General features: G+C 42.3%; 1 protein-coding gene across 10 annotated transcripts in view; it reads left to right on the top strand.

The window, feature by feature from the left end:
- LOC112225602 (diacylglycerol kinase beta) overlaps nucleotides 1–21,330 on the top strand; it is a 141,743-nt gene that overhangs the window by 47,638 nt on the left and 72,775 nt on the right. For 8 of the 10 annotated variants that reach the window (XR_006080029.1, XR_006080030.1, XM_042306600.1 and 5 more), the window contains 7 exons: nucleotides 6,448–6,510; nucleotides 8,623–8,886; nucleotides 9,753–9,878; nucleotides 11,964–12,013; nucleotides 13,944–14,018; nucleotides 14,193–14,312; nucleotides 14,569–14,686. Coding sequence is in view for 8 of the 10 variants with exons in the window: in XM_042306600.1 (XP_042162534.1) it covers nucleotides 6,448–6,510; nucleotides 8,623–8,886; nucleotides 9,753–9,878; nucleotides 11,964–12,013; nucleotides 13,944–14,018; nucleotides 14,193–14,312; nucleotides 14,569–14,686 (816 nt within the window). In the remaining 2 variants the exon portion in view is untranslated. Of the gene's footprint in view, nucleotides 1–6,447; nucleotides 6,511–6,737; nucleotides 6,778–8,622; nucleotides 8,887–9,752; nucleotides 9,879–11,963; nucleotides 12,014–13,943; nucleotides 14,019–14,192; nucleotides 14,313–14,568; nucleotides 14,687–21,330 lie in introns of those variants that run through there. The other 2 variants (XM_042306605.1, XM_042306599.1) reach the window with 2 other exon arrangements.

The raw sequence follows: 21,330 nt of genomic DNA, 5'->3' as shown, positions 1-21,330 counted from the left end.
GAGAGAGGGAGAAAGGGGAGAGAGAAGGGGAGAGAGAGAGAGAGAGAGGGAGGGAGAGAGAGAGAGAGAGCGAGGGAGAAAGGGGGAGAGGGAGGGATTGGCGTGTTATTCTTCCTGTGGATCCTCCATTGGGATCAGATGCGGAGAAGAAGAAGAAAAAGCAATGCAGCCTACACTGCCATCTGGTGTTTAGTCTCTTAACTTACCTCTGTAAGGATGGACAGCATACCCATGTGAGAAATGACGGTCAAATAGATTCACATTAACTCAACTGATGTCTGCGTTTCCCTGAAGACTTGTTTTTGTAGAATGTGTCTTTCTCTCTCTCTCTCTCTCTCTCTCTCTCTCTCTCTGTCTCTGTCGCTGACTCTCTCTCTTTCTCCTTCTCTTTCTCCTTCTCTCTCTCTTTCTCTCAATTCAATTCAAGGGCTTTATTGGCATGGGAAACACATGTTAACATTGCCAAAGCAAGTGAAGTAGATAATAAACACAAGTGAAATAAACAATAAAAAGTAACAGTAAACATTACACTCACAGAAGATCCAAAAGAATAAAGACATTTCAAATGTCATATTATGTCTATAATTATGTCTCTGTCGGTGACTCTCTCTCTCTCTCTCTCTCTCTCTCTCTCTCTCTCTCTCTCTCTCTCTCTCTCTCTCTCTCTCTCCCTCTCTCTCTCTCTCTCTCTCTCTCTCTCTCTCTCCCTCTCTCTCTCTCTCTCTCTCCCTCTCTCTCTCTCTCTCTCTCACATCATGGATTTCTCTCTGTCGCTGACTCTCTTTCTCCTTTTCTCTCTCTATCCTCTCTCTTTCTCCTTCTCTCTCTCACTCTCTCTCTCTCTGTCTGTCGTGGACTCTGTCTCTGTCGCTGACTCTCTCTTTCTCCTTCTCTCTCTCTCTCTCCCTTGCTCTCTCTCTCCCTCACTCTCTCTCTTCCTCTCTCTTTATCTCTCTCTCTCTCTCTCTCTCTCTCGCTCTCGTCACATCATGGATTTATTATTCAGGACAAGAGAAGCTTGTGTTGCCTTAACTGAATCAATCTCATAGTCCCCAACCAAAGCAGACAGGGGGAAATAAGTCTTCCTAGTGTATTGTTGACACCCTTCTTCCCTCCTCTGTCATGACAGAAGGTCTGTTTTGTTGTGTGTTGGACAGGCATGGGCCACAGTTTAGATTGATGTTCTGCTCTCCAAACAGACTATCCATCTCTCTTTCATGCCTTTCATGACTTGCTGTCCTGCTCATTGGCCTACAGCATCAGTAGAGAATGTTACTCTACGACCAAAAGGAATCTGCTTCTTTGATGATCCTCATTACAATAGCAATGCATCGGTTTGAACAGTGTATTGTGGTTGTTTCTACGGTAGCGTAATTTGTCTCTAGTCATTGAAGCACTAGTCTGCTCCTTTCGACTATCTCAACCTCTTTAATTTTTTATATTGTTTCATTCTCTTCTCTTTAAATTGTCACCAGATTCACTATGTTTTTACAGAAAGGCCTGTAAGCGAACCAGATTTTTACGACATTTTATTATGGAGTTTTATTGTGTTGGAAATGTATTGAATTTTCCTCTTTAACAGAGTCTATATCACACTCCTTCTCCTTCCCCTTTAACAGAGTCTATATCACACTCCTCTCCTTCCCCTTTAACAGAGTCTATATCACAGTCCTTCTCCTTTAACAGAGTCTATATCACAGTCCTTCTCCTTTAACAGAGTCTATATCACAGTCCTTCCCCTTTAACAGAGTCTATATCACAGTCCTTCTCCTTTAACAGAGTCTATATCACAGTCCTTCTCCTTTAACAGAGTCTATATCACACTCCTTCTCCTTCCCCTTTAACAGAGTCTATATCACACTCCTTCTCCTTCCCCTTTAACAGAGTCTATATCACACTCCTTCTCCTTCCCCTTTAAACAGAGTCTATATCACACTCCTTCTCCTTCCCCTTTAACAGAGTCTATATCACACTCCTTCTCCTTCCCCTTTAACAGAGTCTATATCACACTCCTTCTCCTTCCCCTTTAACAGAGTCTATATCACACTCCTTCTCCTTCCCCTTTAAAAGAGTCTATATCACACTCCTTCTCCTTCCCCTTTAACAGAGTCTATATCACAGTCCTTCTCCTTTAACAGTCTATATCACAGTCCTTCTCCTTTAACAGAGTGTATATCACAGTCCTTCTCCTTTAACAGAGTCTATATCACACTCCTTCTCCTTCCCCTTTAACAGAGTCTATATCACACTCCTTCTCCTTCCCCTTTAACAGAGTCTATATCACAGTCCTTCTCCTTTAACAGAGTCTATATCACACTCCTTCTCCTTCCCCTTTAACAGAGTCTATATCACACTCCTTCTCCTTCCCCTTTAACAGAGTCTATATCACACTCCTTCTCCTTCCCCTTTAACAGAGGCTATATCACACTCCTTCTCCTTCCCCTTTAACAGAGTCTATATCACACTCCTTCTCCTTCCCCTTTAACAGAGTCTATATCACACTCCTTCTCCTTCCCCTTTAACAGAGTCTATATCACACTCCTTCTCCTTCCCCTTTAACAGAGTCTATATCACACTCCTTCTCCTTCCCCTTTAACAGAGTCTATATCACACTCCTTCTCCTTCCCCTTTAACAGAGTCTATATCACACTCCTTCTCCTTCCCCTTTAACAGAGTCTATATCACAGTCCTTCTCCTTTAACAGTCTATATCACAGTCCTTCTCCTTTAACAGAGTGTATATCACAGTCCTTCTCCTTTAACAGAGTCTATATCACACTCCTTCTCCTTCCCCTTTAACAGAGTCTATATCACACTCCTTCTCCTTCCCCTTTAACAGAGTCTATATCACAGTCCTTCTCCTTTAACAGAGTCTATATCACACTCCTTCTCCTTCCCCTTTAACAGAGTCTATATCACACTCCTTCTCCTTCCCCTTTAACAGAGTCTATATCACACTCCTTCTCCTTCCCCTTTAACAGAGGCTATATCACACTCCTTCTCCTTCCCCTTTAACAGAGTCTATATCACACTCCTTCTCCTTCCCCTTTAACAGAGTCTATATCACACTCCTTCTCCTTCCCCTTTAACAGAGTCTATATCACACTCCTTCTCCTTCCCCTTTAACAGAGTCTATATCACACTCCTTCTCCTTCCCCTTTAACAGAGTCTATATCACACTCCTTCTCCTTCCCCTTTAACAGAGTCTATATCACACTCCTTCTCCTTCCCCTTTAACAGAGTCTATATCACAGTCCTTCTCCTTCCCCTTTAACAGAGTCTATATCACACTCCTTCTCCTTCCCCTTTAACAGAGTCTATATCACACTCCTTCTCCTTTAACAGAGTCTATATCACACTCCTTCTCCTTCCCCTTTAACAGAGTCTATATCACACTCCTTCTCCTTTAACAGAGTCTATATCACACTCCTTCTCCTTCCCCTTTAACAGAGTCTATATCACACTCCTTCTCCTTCCCCTTTAACAGAGTCTATATCACAGTCCTTCTCCTTTAACAGAGTCTATATCACAGTCCTTCTCCTTTAACAGAGTCTATATCACACTCCTTCAACAGAGTATATATCACACTCCTTATCCTTTAACAGAGTATATATCACACTCCTTCTCCTACCCCTTTAACAGAGTCTATATCACAGTCCTTCTCCTTTAACAGAGTCTATATCACACTCCTTCTCCTTCCCCTTTAACAGAGTCTATATCACAGTCCTTCTCCTTTAACAGAGTCTATATCACAGTCCTTCTCCTTTAACAGAGTCTATATCACACTCCTTCTCCTCCTTTAACAGAGTATATATCACACTCCTTCTCCTTTAACAGAGTATATATCACACTCCTTCTCCTACCCCTTTAACATAGTCTATATCACAGTCCTTCTCTTTAACAGAGTCTATATCACACTCCTTCTCCTCCTTTAACAGAGTATATATCACACTCCTTCTCCTACCCCTTTAACATAGTCTATATCACAGTCCTTCTCATTTAACAGAGTCTATATCACAGTCCTTCTCCTTATCCTTTAACAGAGTCTATATCACACTCCTTCTCCTTCCCCTTTAACAGAGTCCATATCACAGTCCTTCTCCTTTAACAGAGTCTATATCACAGTCCTTCTCCTTCTCCTTTAACAGAGTCTATATCACAGTCCTTCTCCTTTAACAGAGTCTATATCACAGTCCTTCTCCTTTAACAGAGTCTATATCACAGTCCTTCTCCTTCAACAGAGTCTATATCACACTCCTTCTCCTTCCCCTTTAACAGAGTCTATATCACACTCCTCTCCTTCCCCTTTAACAGAGTCTATATCACAGTCCTTCTCCTTTAACAGAGTCTATATCACAGTCCTTCTCCTTTAACAGAGTCTATATCACAGTCCTTCTCCTTTAACAGAGTCTATATCACAGTCCTTCCCCTTTAACAGAGTCTATATCACAGTCCTTCTCCTTTAACAGAGTCTATATCACAGTCCTTCTCCTTTAACAGAGTCTATATCACAGTCCTTCTCCTTCAACAGAGTCTATATCACACTCCTTCTCCTTCCCCTTTAACAGAGTCTATATCACACTCCTTCTCCTTCCCCTTTAACAGAGTCTATATCACAGTCCTTCTCCTTCCCCTTTAACATAGTCTATATCACAGTCCTTCTCCTTTAACAGAGTCTATATCACAGTCCTTCTCCTTCCCCTTTAACAGAGTCTATATCACACTCCTTCTCCTTCCCCTTTAACAGAGTCTATATCACACTCCTTCTCCTTCCCCTTTAACAGAGTCTATATCACACTCCTTCTCCTTCCCCTTTAACAGAGTCTATATCACAGTCCTTCTCCTTCCCCTTTAACAGAGTCTATATCACACTCCTTCTCCTTCCCCTTTAACAGAGTCTATATCACACTCCTTCTCCTTTAACAGAGTCTATATCACACTCCTTCTCCTTCCCCTTTAACAGAGTCTATATCACACTCCTTCTCCTTTAACAGAGTCTATATCACACTCCTTCTCCTTCCCCTTTAACAGAGTCTATATCACAGTCCTTCTCCTTTAACAGAGTCTATATCACAGTCCTTCTCCTTTAACAGAGTCTATATCACACTCCTTCAACAGAGTATATATCACACTCCTTATCCTTTAACAGAGTATATATCACACTCCTTCTCCTACCCCTTTAACAGAGTCTATATCACAGTCCTTCTCCTTTAACAGAGTCTATATCACACTCCTTCTCCTTCCCCTTTAACAGAGTCTATATCACAGTCCTTCTCCTTTAACAGTCTATATCACAGTCCTTCTCCTTTAACAGAGTCTATATCACACTCCTTCTCCTCCTTTAACAGAGTCTATATCACACTCCTTCTCCTTTAACAGAGTATATATCACACTCCTTCTCCTACCCCTTTAACATAGTCTATATCACAGTCCTTCTCTTTAACAGAGTCTATATCACACTCCTTCTCCTCCTTTAACAGAGTATATATCACACTCCTTCTCCTACCCCTTTAACATAGTCTATATCACAGTCCTTCTCTTTAACAGAGTCTATATCACACTCCTTCTCCTCCTTTAACAGAGTACATATCACACTCCTTCTCCTACCCCTTTAACATAGTCTATATCACAGTCCTTCTCATTTAACAGAGTCTATATCACAGTCCTTCTCCTTATCCTTTAACAGAGTCTATATCACACTCCTTCTCCTTCCCCTTTAACAGAGTCTATATCACAGTCCTTCTCCTTTAACAGAGTCTATATCACAGTCCTTCTCCGTCTCCTTTAACAGAGTCTATATCACAGTCCTTCTCCTTTAACAGAGTCTATATCACAGTCCTTCTCCTTTAACAGAGTCTATATCACAGTCCTTCTCCTTCAACAGAGTCTATATCACACTCCTTCTCCTTCCCCTTTAACAGAGTCTATATCACAGTCCTTCTCCTTCCCCTTTAACATAGTCTATATCACAGTCCTTCTCCTTTAACAGAGTCTATATCACAGTCCTTCTCCTTTAACAGAGTCTATATCACAGTCCTTCTCCTTCCCCTTTAACAGAGTCTATATCACACTCCTTCTCCTTCCCCTTTAACAGAGTCTATATCACACTCCTTCTCCTTTAACAGAGTCTATATCACAGTCCTTCTCCTTCCCCTTTAACAGAGTCTATATCACACTCCTTCTCCTTCCCCTTTAACAGAGTCTATATCACAGTCCTTCTCCTTTAACAGAGTCTATATCACAGTCCTTCTCCTTTAACAGAGTCTATATCATAGTCCTTCTCCTTCAACAGAGTCTATATCACACTCCTTCTCCTTCCCCTTTAACAGAGTCTATATCACAGTCCTTCTCCTTTTGCTTTAACAGTCTACAGTATATCACACTCCTTCTAGTGCATTTCTCTCACCTCTCACTTTGTCTTGCTTTTCTTTCCATGCGGTGTCTGCAGAGCCACGTTCCATTGATGCAGGCATCTCTATACAGACTGAAGTGGCCTGTGCCCCCATAACAGGTACCACTACCACTGCAGGACAACAAGACAATGTTTAGATATCCCTAATAAGACCCATGGTCCAGCTACTGTAACCATCTCGCTCACCAGTGTTTGGTTATGACTTGTGATCAGTGTTTTCGAGCAGGTGACATGTGGTAGTAGTACTGTGTGTTGTGGCGCAGTGGATTTGCGTTTCTTGTGAACAGTTTTTTTTGTATGTGGAATATACAGTGCATTTAGCAGGCATCTCTATACAGACTGAAGTGGCCTGTGCCCCCATAACAGGTACCACTACCACTGCAGGACAACAAGACAATGTTTAGATATCCCTAATAAGACCCATGGTCCAGCTACTGTAACCATCTCGCTCACCAGTGTTTGGTTATGACTTGTGATCAGTGTTTTCGAGCAGGTGACATGTGGTAGTAGTACTGTGTGTTGTGGCGCAGTGGATTTGCGTTTCTTGTGAACAGTTTTTTTTGTATGTGGAATATACAGTGCATTTAGAAAGTATTCAGACCCCTTGACCTTTTCCACATTTTGTTACGTTACAGCCTTACTCTAAAAATGATACAAATATTTTTTCCTCATCATTCTACACACCACGCCCCATAATGACAAAGTGAAAACAGGTTGAGACATTTTTGCACAAAAATAGCTTAGTTACATAAGTATTCAGACCCTTTGCTATGAGACTCGACATTGAGCTCAGGTGCATCCTGTTTCCATTGATCATCCTTGAGATGTTTCTACAACTTGATTGGAATCCACCTGTGGTAAATTCAGTTGATTGGACATGATTTGGAAAGGCACATGTTACGCCCCTGAAAACAGGGGAGAAATAATCACGAGAGTGATACGGTGTTGTTTTCTCAATTCAACTTTTAGTTGGGACTTGAGCAATCGGGGGAGAAGGGCACTGGTCAGGGAGGTGACCAAGAACCCGATGGTCACTCTGACAGAGCTCCGGAGTTCCTCTGTGGAGATGGGAGAACCTTCCAGAAGGACAACCATCTCTGCAGCACTCCACCAATCAGGCTTTTATAGTAGAATGGCCAGATGGAATCCACTCCTCAGTAAAAGGCACATGACATCCCACTTGGAGTTTGCCAAAAAGGCACCTTAAGGACTCTCAGACTATGAGAAACAAGATTCTCTGGTCTGATGAAACCTAGATTGAACTTTGACCTGAATGCCAAGTGTCACGTCTGGAGGAAACCTGGCACCATCCCTACGGTGAAACATGGTGGTGGCAGCATCAAGCTGTGCGGATGTTCTTCAGTGGCAGGGACTGGGAGACTAGTCAGGATCGAGGGAAAGATGAATGGAGCAAAGTACAGAGAAATCCTTGATGAAAACCTGCTCCAGAGTGCTCAGGACCACAGACTGAGGCGAAGGTTCACCTTCCAACAGGACAACGAACCTAAGCACACAGCCAAGACAAGGCAAAAGTGGCTTCGGGACAAGTCTCTGAATGTCCTTGAGTGGCCCAGCCAGAGCCCGGACTTGAACCCGATCGACCATCTCTGGAGAGACCTGAAAATAGCTGTGCAATGACGCTCCCTAGCCAACCTGACAGAGTTTGAGAGGATCAGCAGAGTAGAATGGGAGAAACTACCCAAATACAAGTGTGTCAAGCTTGTAGCGTCATATCCAAGAAGACTCAAGGCTGTAATCGCTGCCGAAGATGCTTCAACAAAGTACAGAATAAAGGGTCTGAATACTGATGTAAATGTAATATTTACGTTTTTAATTTTGTATTCATTTGAAAAATTGTATAAAAACCTGTTTTTGCTTCATCATGATGGGGTATTGCTGAGGAAAACAAAATATTTAATTGATTGCAGAATAAGGCTTTCACGTAACAAAATGTGGAAAAAGTCAAGGGATCTGAGTACTTTCAGCCAAGTAAAGGCCCCCCTGCCAAATCCTCCCCTAACCCGGACGACACTGGGCCAATCGTGCACTGTCCTATGGGACTCCAGGCCACGGTCGGTTGTGGCACAAGTCGGGTCTGTAGTAACACATCTAGCACTGCGATGCAGTGTCTTAGAGTGCTGCACCACTGGGGAGGCCTCCCTATTCTGTTTTGTCTTTCCTGAATTCCTCTTTTCTCTCTCTGTCTTCTAGGAATGAATGGAAAGAGCATCCTGACAGCCATGGGTCGACCCACGCCGGAACCTTCCACTATGATGGCCTCATGTTCAGGTGCCATATCCATCTCTCCCTGCTCCTCCCGTTCCTCCTCACAGCGCTCTGGGATGGGGCCCCACACGCATGGGGGGTCCTACCGCTCACCTGCCTGCACCCAGGTCAAACCCTCCACATGCAGCAGTAGTAACACCCTGACCCCCACCCCAGCCAAGTCCCCAGCCTCCCCTCGCCTCTCCCCAGGTAAACACCTTGTTCAGGTGCTGTAGGAACTTATACTGTTTTACTGGAAAAGTTGTGGCTGTGTTAGACTGCTGTATTAGACTGCCGTATTATACCGCCATACAAGACCGCCGTATTAGACTATGGATTCCAATGATATCAATGTTACTGCACTGTCATGCCTGGGACATTACTAATGCCACAGCAAATAACTCCCTCTACAAATTCTACTGGTTTTAACTCACAACAAGGCATTTCAGCAATTTAATAAAGTGTGGCTATAATGTCTGAGCTGTGGCCATTGGTGTCTGTTAGTTCAATACTTTGTGTAAAGCAATTTATTTTTTAAATGTTAAAATATTTATTTTATTTAATCTTTATTTAACTAGGCAAGTCAGTTAAGAACTAATTCTTATTTACAATGACGGCCTACACCGGCCAAACCCGGACGACGCTGGGCCAATTGTGCTCCGCCCTATGGGACTCCCAATCACCGCCAGTGGTGATATGTAGGGCATGTGTACTGATAGCTACATGTGCTTTACCGGCTTTACACAGGGATGAGATTAATTTAATTTGTTTTACATGTGGCTATCACATCATATCACCATATCAATATCACCATATTAATATCAATATCACCATATCAATATCACCATATCAATATCACCATATCAATATCACCATATCAATCTCACAATATCAGTATCACCTTATCAATATTACCATATTAATATCACCTTATCAATATTACCATATTAATATCACCTTATCAATATCACCATATCACATCACAATTTGCCATGTTGCTTAGTAATGCTCGTGGTCATTGCTGTATGACATCACCGTCTCTCATGGATACGCCATATTCCATTCCTCTCCCACAGAGAGAATCAGAGGGGAGAAGAGGAGGAGCCCGTCCCCATTACCTTCCCCCCAGGTGGTGTTTCTGAAGGACATTGTGTGTTACCTGTCCCTACTGGAGAGGGGCACACCAGAGGACAAGCTGGAGTGTGAGTTACAGCGTCTAATTACTAGTGTGTAAACAACCAAGGTATTTGAGAGAGGTCAGTCATGTTGAGTCGTCAAAAGGTGTCACCTAAACAGAAAGACATCCTCCCACAATCTGAGTGGATAAGTCAATTCATTAATTCAGGTAGGAAATCATTTTCCCAGCTCAGTCACCAAATACAGGTGAGCTTTCACACACAAGCACACACACACACATACACACACACCAGTGCCATTTCAGATGAGGGAGGACAATTTTTATTTTTTATGAGCATGGCCTTATTTCTATTACAGTATATTGGATGACTGTCATTCATATTACATTTACCCAGGTAAATGTAACAGCGATAGTTTTAGGCTACTACATGGTAATATAATTTTCCCTATACCCATCATGAGGTTGCTACAACCTAGCCTTTGAATGAAAGTTTACAACGTAGGTGCGCACAGGTCGAGAGACAAATTTGATATGACAGATAGTGACACATGGACAGATAGTGACATTCAATACCACCTTGCACACTCTTGCCTGCATCTAGCTGATCTAGGGTGTAATCATTAGTCCAACAGTTGCAAACGAGAGTTTCTATTGGACAAATTCAGGTACGTTTATCCCCGTTTTGTTTAAGAAACGTTCTTCAACAGAATCGGCGGAATGAATACAGCCTTGATCACGTGTTAACACAGTTCACAGTTTCATAGCAGCCACGTTGTATTCCTTCTCGCATCTACGTTATGCGCTCTACTCCTTTCACCTCTTCCCTTCGCTTGTGGACATCAGCTGTATGTGACCAGGTAAAAAAAACTTTCCAAGCCAAGCCACTACACACAGCCTACATCGTTGTCACCATATTAGCTAAAGTAACATCATGGTCAGCATAGCAAATAGAACTAACGTGTTTGTAAACCCAGCTACATCCAGTAACGTTACAGTGTACAGTCAGGAAAGCAGTTACACCAGAGGGCCCCGGTGGCAATACATTTGTAAAACCAAAAGCTTGCCTTGACTTGGAAGAGTTCCAGTGTTGTGTGGGATAGTCATAGCCAGTTAGTTAACATAGCATCCCTCTGTTTGAGCAGGGTGTCTCAGTGGGCTAAACTAGCTAGCTGCATTTGCTAGGTAAGTGAAACTGAAAGTACAAACAAATGACAATCTCTATGTCTCTCTATTTTCTTTCTCTCTTTTTGAGTCAACTACTCACCACATTTTATGCACTGCAGTGCTAGCTAGCTGTAGTTTATGCTTTCAGTACTAGATTCATTCTCTGATCCTTTGATTGGGTGGACAACATGTCAGTTCATGCTGCAAGAGCTCTGATAGATTGGAGGATGTCCTCCGGAAGTTGTGATAATTACTGTGTAAGTCTATGGAAGGGGGTGAGAACCATGAGCCTCCTAGGTTTTGTATTGAAGTCAATGTACTCAGAGGAGGACGGAAGCTAGTTGTCCTCCGGCTACACCATGGTGCTACCCTACAGAGTGCTGTTGAGACTACTGCAGACCTTTTTGCAAAATAGTGTTTTAATCAATTATTTGGTGATGTGATTATATTTAGTATAGTTTTATCTAAAAATGATAACTTTTTAAATGTTTTTAACATTTCATTTTTATGAAATTCACTGAGGAGGATGGTCCTCCCCTTGCTCCTCTGATGAGCTTCCACTGACATACACACACACATACACACACACACACACACACACAGGTTGTGAGCAGTGATTCAGGAGTTAGACTCCCCTTGGGATTAACTCAGCCTCAGTACCTGTCCTCGTTAGCCCATGGACATCCTAAACCCTGGTGTGTCCAATAGACTTCTTTAGCGTGGGGAGCTATATCCGCACAATTTGACACAGCTAACCTCTGCTAACTGCTTCCGACATCCCAATAAAACAGGAGTACGTGTCACTCTCTATTACATCCCCTGCTCCAACACAGGAGTGGTGTTGTGTCACGCTCTAATACTTCCCCTGCTCCAACACAGGAGTGGTGCTGAGTCACACTCTAATACTTCCCCTGCTCTACAGAGACAGGGACTTCAAGACATTACAGCTGAATCATGGGGTCCCTTTTTTCTCGTTCCCCTCCAGTCATGTTCCGGCTGTACGACACAGATGGCAATGGAGTACTGGACAGCTCGGTTAGTGGCCCTCTCCTCTTCTCCTCTCTTATTTTCCCTACTCTTCTCTCCTTACGTCTGTTCTGTTCTCTCTTCTGCTCTACTGTTTTAATCTACTCTTTTCTTTTCTTTCCTTTCTTCTGTTCTCTCACCTCTCCTCCCGTCTCCTTTCCTCCCTTCTCCTCCCCTCCCCTCCCCTCTCCTCTCTTTTCCTCTTCTCTCCTTTCTTCTGTTCTGGTCTCTCCTTTCCTTTCTTCTGGTCTCTCCTTTCCTCTTCTCTTCTCTCCTTTCTTCTGTTCTGGTCTCTCCTTTCCTTTCTTCTGGTCTCTCCTTTCCTCTTCTCTTCTCTCCTTTCTTCTGTTCTGGTCTCTCCTTTCCTTTCTTCTGGTCTCTCCTTTCCTCTTCTCTTCTCTTCTCTCCTTTCTTCTGCTCTGGTCTCTCCTTTCCTTTCTTCTGGTCTCTCCTTTCCTCTTCTCTTCTCTTCTCTCCTTTCTTCTGTTCTGGTCTCTCCTTTCCTTTCTTCTGGTCTCTCCTTTCCTCTTCTCTTCTCTTCTTTCTGGTCTCTCCTTTCCTTTCTTCTGCTCTGGTCTCTCCTTTCCTTTCTTCTGGTCTCTCCTTTCCTCTTCCTCTTCTCTCCCTTTCTTCTGCTCTGGTCTCTCCTTTCCTTTCTTCTGGTCTCTCCTTTCCTCTTCTCTTCTCTTCTCTCCTTTCTTCTGTTCTGGTCTCTCCTTTCCTTTCTTCTGGTCTCTCCTTTCCTCTTCTCTTCTCTCCTTTCTTCTGTTCTGGTCTCTCCTTTCCTTTCTTCTGGTCTCTCCTTTCCTCTTCTCTTCTCTCCTTTCTTCTGCTCTGGTCTCTGCTTTCCGCATCTCCTCTCCTCTCCTCACAGCTCCTCTCTTCTCCTCTCATGCAGTGCTAAGCTCAGTGCAATTAGAACAACCCTGTTACAATACATCCTTATTTCCTCTGAACTGCACTGTTTCATTCTTAGATACTTCAACAGTATACCGAGTCCATATGCAGGGGTATGAGGTCATTGAAGTAGATATGTACATACACTACCAATACAAAGTTTTAGAACAGCTTCTCATTCAAGGGTTTTTCTTAATTTGGACTATTTTCTACATTGTAGAATAATAGTGAAGACATCAACACTATGAAATAACACATATGGAATCATGTGGTAACTGAAAAAGTGTTAAATATTTTATATTTGAGATTCTCAGGATGATATCAGAGGATACTGTCATCATAGAATGATGTGGATGATATCAGAGGATACTGTCATCATAGGATGATGTGGATGATATCAGAGGATACTGTCATCATAGGATGATGTGGATGATATCAGAGGATACTGTCATCATAGAATGATGTGGATGATATCAGAGGATACTGTCATCATAGGATGATGTGGATGATATCAGAGGATACTGTCATCATAGAATGATGTGGATGATATCAGAGGATACTGTCATCATAGGATGATGTGGATGATATCAGAGGATACTGTCATCATAGAATGATGTGGATGATGATATCAGAGGATACTGTCATCATAGGATGATGTGGATGATATCAGAGGATACTGTCATCATAGGATGATGTGGATGATATCAGAGGATACTGTCATCATAGAATGATGTGGATGATATCAGAGGATACTGTCATCATAGGATGATGTGGATGATATCAGAGGATACAGTCATCATAGGATGATGTGGATGATATCAGAGGATATTGTCATCATAGAATGATGTGGATGTGGATGATATCAGAGGATACTGTGGTCTGACTGACTTAATTTGTTTTCAAGGACACTCCCTATGATTTTCTTGGGCACGCCAAAATGTGGAGGATTTTTTTGTTTTCTAAACAGAGAACATATGTGATCGTCTCTGTCAGTCTCTTGGTAGTAATGTCTGTGGATGTGTGAATGCATTGCTGGGTGTAGGAACTGGACCGCATCATCAATCAGATGGTCCACGTGGCAGAGTACCTGGAATGGGACTCGGCAGAGCTGCGACCGGTAAGGATGCACACAGCCTTGTGTGTCTTGTTTCCCCTGTTCCCAACGTCTTGTGGCGACCTGAAAAGTTTAGCTTAACGACAGTGACAAGGAAATGTTGGATCATTACAGTGTTATAATTTGACAAGACTTTACTGCACTCACCTCTGTCCCCCCCGTCTCCCTGTGCTTTAGATCCTGAAGGAGATGATGGAGGAGATAGACTATGACCGGGACGGAACAGTCACCCTGGAGGAGTGGATCAGAGGAGGCCTCACCACCATCCCTCTGCTGGTCCTGCTGGGCATGGAGACGGTGAGGGAGGGTGCATGTGTGTGTGTGTGTGTGTGTGATATTATTTGAGAACGGATGCCGTATAGCAGATGCTTTTATCCAAAGTGCATACATGAGTGCATACATGAGTGCATACATTTTAGTAAGTGTATATGATCCCTGTGGGAAGAGAGATAAAGTATGTGTCTGCGTGCGTTTAGAGTGTCAGTTCCACAAAATCAATTCAGAAAGATTGATATCTTTCTCTTTCTCTTTCTCTCTCTTTCGCTCTCTGTAGAATGTTCAGGAAGATGGTCAGCATGTGTGGAAACTAAAGCACTTCAACAAGCCAGCCTACTGTAACTACTGCCACACCATGCTGCTGGGAGTTCGCAAGCAGGGCCTCTGCTGCTCCAGTGAGTGTGTGTGTGTGGCCCTTAGTTCTACTGTCTCTCTCTGTCTCATTAAAGAGATACTTCAAGATTTTGGCAGAGTCAGAAGAACTCGTGGGTGCCATTTTTATGTCTCTGTGTCCAGTATGAAGGAAGATAGGTCGGATTGTTTCACGAGCCAATGCTAACTTGCGTTAGCGCAATGACTGGAAGTCTATGGTATCTGCAGAAAATGCATTAAAAGTATAGGGAGTGTTACTTTTTCACTGCGAATTATGGGAGAGCCGGGGGGGGCTCAGCTCCCTGAATGAGACATTAGCTCCCTAAATGCAACCAAAGTACAACTTTGAGGGGGTCACTAAAACATACTAACTTAATTATTATTCACCGATTTGTTTAAAATGCAGTGGAAAATATGTTTTACAATGGTAAATATGTAAATAAATGCTTGAAAGGAACACCCCAACCTCTCTGTCATGGTTTAAACTATTTATATATATGTGATTGCACAAATCATCTCCCTGTTCACTGTGCTGTCCACTCAGTAGTGCTACATTTAGCCACAGCTGGGCTGAGTACATTGTACTAGTTCATTTTCACCATTTGTTTGCCACGTGCCCTTGATAAAAATAGGCAGACTATAGATAGAATACTGCCATGAGAACTGTTTTCACAGTGGAACATAATGAAATGTTATCTGGGCATATTTACACTTAGGCTACAGTGCATTTTACCGAGATCTCCAACATCCATGAATCGTACAGGGTTTAAGTTCAATGTTCTAATTCAAAAAACAGTCATACATGTAACTAATGTAAAGAAAGAAAGGCAGTGTTTTATGTCACACAATCTGTGAAGACTCCAATCATTCAACTCATGAATTATGGACATGAACTAGGGTGTAAGACATGTTTTGATTCAACTTGTGTATTATATTGAAGGTAGGCTATCTGTTCTGTGTGTGTTCATGTGTGTAAAATTGCCTCGGCGTAGAGGGCAGCCTACCTGCGGTGTTGTAGGCCTAGTGCAGGGTAAACTCAACTAAACGTAGTTTACCAACCTTTTCCAGAAAAATTCATTTTTTTCACTGCGACCGGCAATCAGAGTTTAGCCACCTATTTGTTTACCACTGCATCACTGGCCATTGTTATCAAATCAAATCAAGCTTTATTTATACAGCATATTTCAGACATCGAATGCAACGCAATGTGCTTTACAGGAGAAAACTATCAAAAAATGATTAAAAGAAAGCTGCCATATTTAGTACACAACAAACAACATACAATGGCTTGCGAAAGTATTCAACCCCTTGGCAGTTTTCCTATTTTTTTGCCTTACAACCTGGAATTGAAATATATTTTGGGGGGTTTGTATCATTTGATTTACACAACATGCCTACCACTTTGAAGATGCTAAATATTTTGTATTGTAAAACAAACAAGAAATACGTTTCTTTTTTAAATGGAAAACTTGAGCGTGCATAACTATTCTACCCCCCCAAAGTCAATACTTTGTAGAACCACCTTTTGCAGCAATTACAGCTGAAGTCTCTTGGGGTATGTCTCTATAAGCTTGGCACATCTAGCCACTGGGATTTTTGCCCATTCTTCAAGGCAAAACTGCTCCAGCTCCTTCAAGTTGGATGGATTCTGCTGGCAATCTTTCAGTCATACCACAGATTCTCAATTGGATTGAGGTCTGGGCTTTGACTAGGCCATTCCAAGACATTTAAATGTTTCCCCTTCAACCACTCGAGTGTTGCTTTAGCAGTATGCTTAGGGTCATTGTCCTGCTGGAAGGTGAACCTCCGTCCCAGTCTCAAATCTCTTGAAGACTGAAACAGGTTCCCTCAAGAATTTCCCTGTATTTAGTGCCATTCATCATTCCTTCAATTCTAACCAGTTTCCCAGTCCCTGCCAATGAAAAACATACCCACAGCATGATGCTGCCACCACCATGCTTCACTGTGGGGATGGTTATCTCGGGGTGATGAGAGGTGTTGGGTTTGCTCCAGACATAACGTTTTCCTTGATGGCCAAAAAGTTCAATTTTAGTCTCATCTGACCAGAGTACCTTCTTCCATATGTTTGGGAAGTCTCCCACATGACTTTTGGCGAACACCAAACGTGTTTGTGTTATTTCTTTCTTTAAGCAATGTCTTTTTTCTGGCCACTCCTCTGTAAAGTCCAGGTCTGTGGAATGTACGGCTTAAAGTGGTCCTATGGACAGATACTCCAATCTCCGCTGTGGAGCTTTGCAGCTCCTTCAGGGTTATCTTTGGTCTCTTTGTTGCCTCTCTGATTAATGCCCTCCTTGCCTGGTCCATGAGTTTTGGTGGGCGCCCTCTCTTAGCAGGTTTGTTGTGGTGCCATATTCTTTCATTTTTTAAATAATGGATTTAATGGTGCTCCTTGGGATGTTCAAAGTTTCTGATATTTTGTTATAACCCAACCCTGATCTGTACGTCTCCACAACTTTGTCCCTGACCTGTTTGGAGAGCTCCTTGGTCTTCATGGTGCTGCTTGCTTGCTGGTGCTCCTTGCTTAGTGATGTTGCAGACTCTGGGGCCTTTCAGAACAGGTGTATATATACTGAGATCATGTGACAGATCATGTGACACTTAGATTGCACACAGGTGGACTTTATTTCGCTATTATGTGACTTTTGAATGTAATTGGTTGCACCAGATCTTATTTAGGGCCTTTATAGCAAAGGAGTGAATACATATTCACAAACCACTTTTCCATTTAAATTTTTTTAGAATTCTTTGAAACAAGTATTTTTTTTCATTTCACTTCACCAATTTGGACTATTTTGTGTCTGTCCATTACATAAAATCCAAATAAAAATCTATTTAAATTACAGGTTGTAATGCAACAAAATAGGAAAAATGCCAAAAGGGGTGAAAACTTTTGCAATGCACTGTAAAAACGAAAGAAGGACACAAACTGAACTACTAAAAAACACACTGAGGAAAAAAAAGCTAAGCTAAAAAGATTTGTTTTAAGATCTATTTGAATAATGTCCACAGTTTTGGCCCCACTCAGGTTCTCTGGCAGGTTCACTGCCCCAGCAGCCCTGTATGGCTCCTGGGCGATCCCCCCCCGCCAGCAATATGGCTGGGTAACTGTATATTCTCAGTATTATGAACAAATTGTGTTTTTTTGGTAGCATTTCATAGTGTGACTGATTTTACTAGGTGCATTAGTACTGTATAAAGTTAGAGGTCCGCTATTTGATAGATTCCCCCACTCCCCCTACCTCAGGCTTCCAGTGGGGAGACCTGAGGTCAACCTACCCCCGCCCCTCTCCCCATCTCGTACTTCTGAGTGGGAGACCTTCCCAGGCAGTAGCCTGCCTAGCTCACAAACTAGAATCAGGGCGCCCACTCCGACAAAGTTAATTGACCCACAGTCCCACATGGTGACATGATATCATTGACGTAATGTGCAAATGAGCAATAGAAAACTGTTTGCGCAAATGTCACCATTCCAAATTTTTTGGTGCAGGAGCCCCGTGCCGCCCCCGAAAAGATGCCCATGTCGCCTATACTTAATTCCGCCACTGGGCTGGGGGCATAATAACTAAAGGTTGCCTCCATGTCTCTTGGTCCTAGACTTTGGGATAGTTAAAAGGCTCCCTCTCCATGTCTCTTGGTCCTAGACTTTGGGATAGTTAAAAGGCTCCCTCTCCATGCCTCTTGGTCCTAGACTTTGGAATAGTTAAAAGGCTGCCTCACCATGCCTCTTGATCCTAGATGTTGGGATAGTTAAAGGCCAGTACCAGAGGACCTGAGGGACCTACTGGGTACATGATTCAAAAGCATGTCTGAAATGTATTGGGGTGCACAATCATGGATTGGTTTAAAAACCAATAGAAGAATCTTAAAACGTATTCTAAAGCTCACAGCCAGCCAGTGCAGAAACCTTAAAACCGGTGTAATGTGTGCTCTCCGTCTGGTCTTGGTCAGTACCCAGGCTGCAGCATTCTGTATGTTTTGCAGTTGACCAATGGCTTTCTTGCATAGATCAGACAGGAGAGCATTACAGTAGTCAAGCCTGCTTGTAATAAAAGCATGGATGAGTCTCTCTGTATCAGCCTGAGAGAGAAACGGCCTCACCTTGACAATGTTTCTCAGGTGGTAAAAAGCTATTTTGGTCACATTCCTAATGTGTGAATCGAAATTTAGCTCAGAATCTAAAATAACACCTCGTTTTTTTTACCTGGTGTTTTATCTTTATTGCCCGGGAATTAAAATGTGCGGCCAGATTCTCACTCTGTGCTTTGGCTCCAACAATAAGTACCCCAGTCGTGTCTTAATTTAGCTGGAAGAAGTTGTGAGCCATCCATGTATTTAAATCACTAATACAGTCTAATAATTTATCCGTGGAGCAATAATCCTCTGGTGACACAGAAATGTAAAGTTGTGTATCGTCTGCATAGCAGTGAAAATCAATGCTGTGCCTTCTGATAACGCTGCCAAGGGGTAACATATATAAACTGAACAGTTCCGTACCCAAAATCGAACCTTGTGGAACGTCACATGTGATGTGTATTTTCTCTGAGTTATGTTCACCAAGGGTGACAAAAAACTCTCAACTGGTTAAATAGGTCCTAAACCAATTTAGAACTGGACCGAAGAGGCCAACCCACCTCTCCAGTCTGTCCAGAAGGACATCATGGTCGACAGTGTCGAATGCAGCACTTAATAATCTAAGGCTGCCGCTGGGCACAAAAACCAAATTGGATTTTTTACAGTTAAAAAAACTATTTCTCCAGAATTTTGCTTCAGAATGGAAGGTTGGACATTGGTTGAAAGTTGCTAAGAGCTGAATAATCTAGATTACTTTTCCTCATAGCAGTTTTTAGAGCAGTGGCGTGCAGGGTGTGATAAACAATGGCTTGCACTTCTTCAGAAATGCAATAAAAAACTGTTTTGAAGAATGTGGTGGGGATAGGATCGAGAAAGCAGGGAGAAGGCTTAAGTTGTGATATCACTTTCCTGAGCATGACTGTGGCAACCAGGGAAAATGAATGAGTCTTTGCGTGGTGGGCTAGAGCACACATCATCAACTTCTCATCATGCTTTTTACCTTTATTTAATGCTTGACTGATACATTGTAGCCTAGTCTAGTAAATTGACTGTACGTGTTAGGGTGACCATCACGTTTTTTTCAGGCAAAGTTTCAGACCTATTGCAGGTGTCTTGACTTTTTAGGATGCAACATTTTTTAATTTGTCAGCAAGACGCATTAATTAATGTCGGCGTAATCAATGGCAATCCCCGAATGTCATTTGACATCCTTTTGGTGTTTGTAAACATGTCCATTCATCATACTGCTCAACATCCACTGCACTATTTGGATTATTTTGGAGTCGGGGAACACGCACTGGTAGTAGTGATTGGTTTGACAATCAAATAAAAGCATCATGACTGGTTGTGTTCAAATTAAATGGTAACTCATTTTTACCCTTAAATTTCATATTTATTAATAGGCTCACACATCTATTTCCAATAGAGACCCCTTTCGAATGTCACGTGTAATTTGCACTCTGGCAGATAGCATAGACTTCCCGGTCATTGCTCTAATTGTGCTAGTGCTAGTTAGCAACTACAGTTGAAGTCGGAAGTTTACATAGACAGCCAAATACTTTTAAACTCAGTTTTTTTTTTACAATTCCTGACATTTAATCACAGTGAAAATGCCCTGTCTTCGGTCAGTTAGCATCACCACTTTATTTTAAGAATGTGAAATGTCAGAATAATAGGAGAGAATGATTTATTTCAGCTTTTATTTATTGCATTACATTCCCAGTGCGTCAGAAGTTTACATACACTCAATTAGTATTTGGTATCATTGCCTTTAAATTGTTTCACTTGGGTCAAACTTTTTGGGTAGCCTTCCACAAGCTTCTCACAATAAGGTGGGTGAATTTTGGCCCATTCCTCCTGACAGAGCTGGTGTAACTGAGTCAGGTTTGTCGGCCTCCTTGCTCGCACATGCTTTTTCAGTTCTGCCCTCAAATTTTCTATGGGATTGAGGTCAGGGCGTTGTGATGGTCACTCCAATACCTTGACTTTGTTGTCCTTAAGCCATTTTGCCGCTACTTTGGAAGTATGCTTGGGGTCATTGTTAGTTTGGAAGACCCATTTGCGACCAAGCTTTAACTTCCAGACTGATGTCTTGAGATGTTGTTTCAATATATCCACATAATTTCCCATGATGCCATCTATTTTGTGAAGTGCACCAGTCCCTCCTGCAGCAAAGCACCCCCACAACATGATGCTGCCACCCCCGTGCTTCATGGTTGGGATGGTGGTTGGGATGGTGTTCTTTGGCTTGCAAGCCTCCCCCTTTTTCCTCCTAACATAACTATGGTCATGATGGCCAAACAGTTCTATTTTTGTTTCATCAGACCAGAGGACATTTCTCCAAAAAGTACGATCTTTGTCCCCATGTGCAGTTGCGTACGGGAGTTGTAGCGATGAGACAAGATAGTAGCTACTACAACAATTGGATACCACAAAATTGGGGAGAAAAAGAGGTAAAAATAAAATAAATAAAATAAAATAAAAAACTTTGTGTATATAAACTGGAATTGTGATACAGTGAATTATAAGTGAAATAGTCTGTCTGTGAACAATTGTTGGAAAAAGTACTTGTGTC

Source organism: Oncorhynchus tshawytscha, linkage group LG26 (assembly GCF_018296145.1).
Source record: "Oncorhynchus tshawytscha isolate Ot180627B linkage group LG26, Otsh_v2.0, whole genome shotgun sequence".
In the NCBI taxonomy this organism is placed as follows: Eukaryota; Metazoa; Chordata; class Actinopteri; order Salmoniformes; family Salmonidae; genus Oncorhynchus; species Oncorhynchus tshawytscha.
This window is presented reverse-complemented; position numbering and strand designations above follow the sequence as displayed.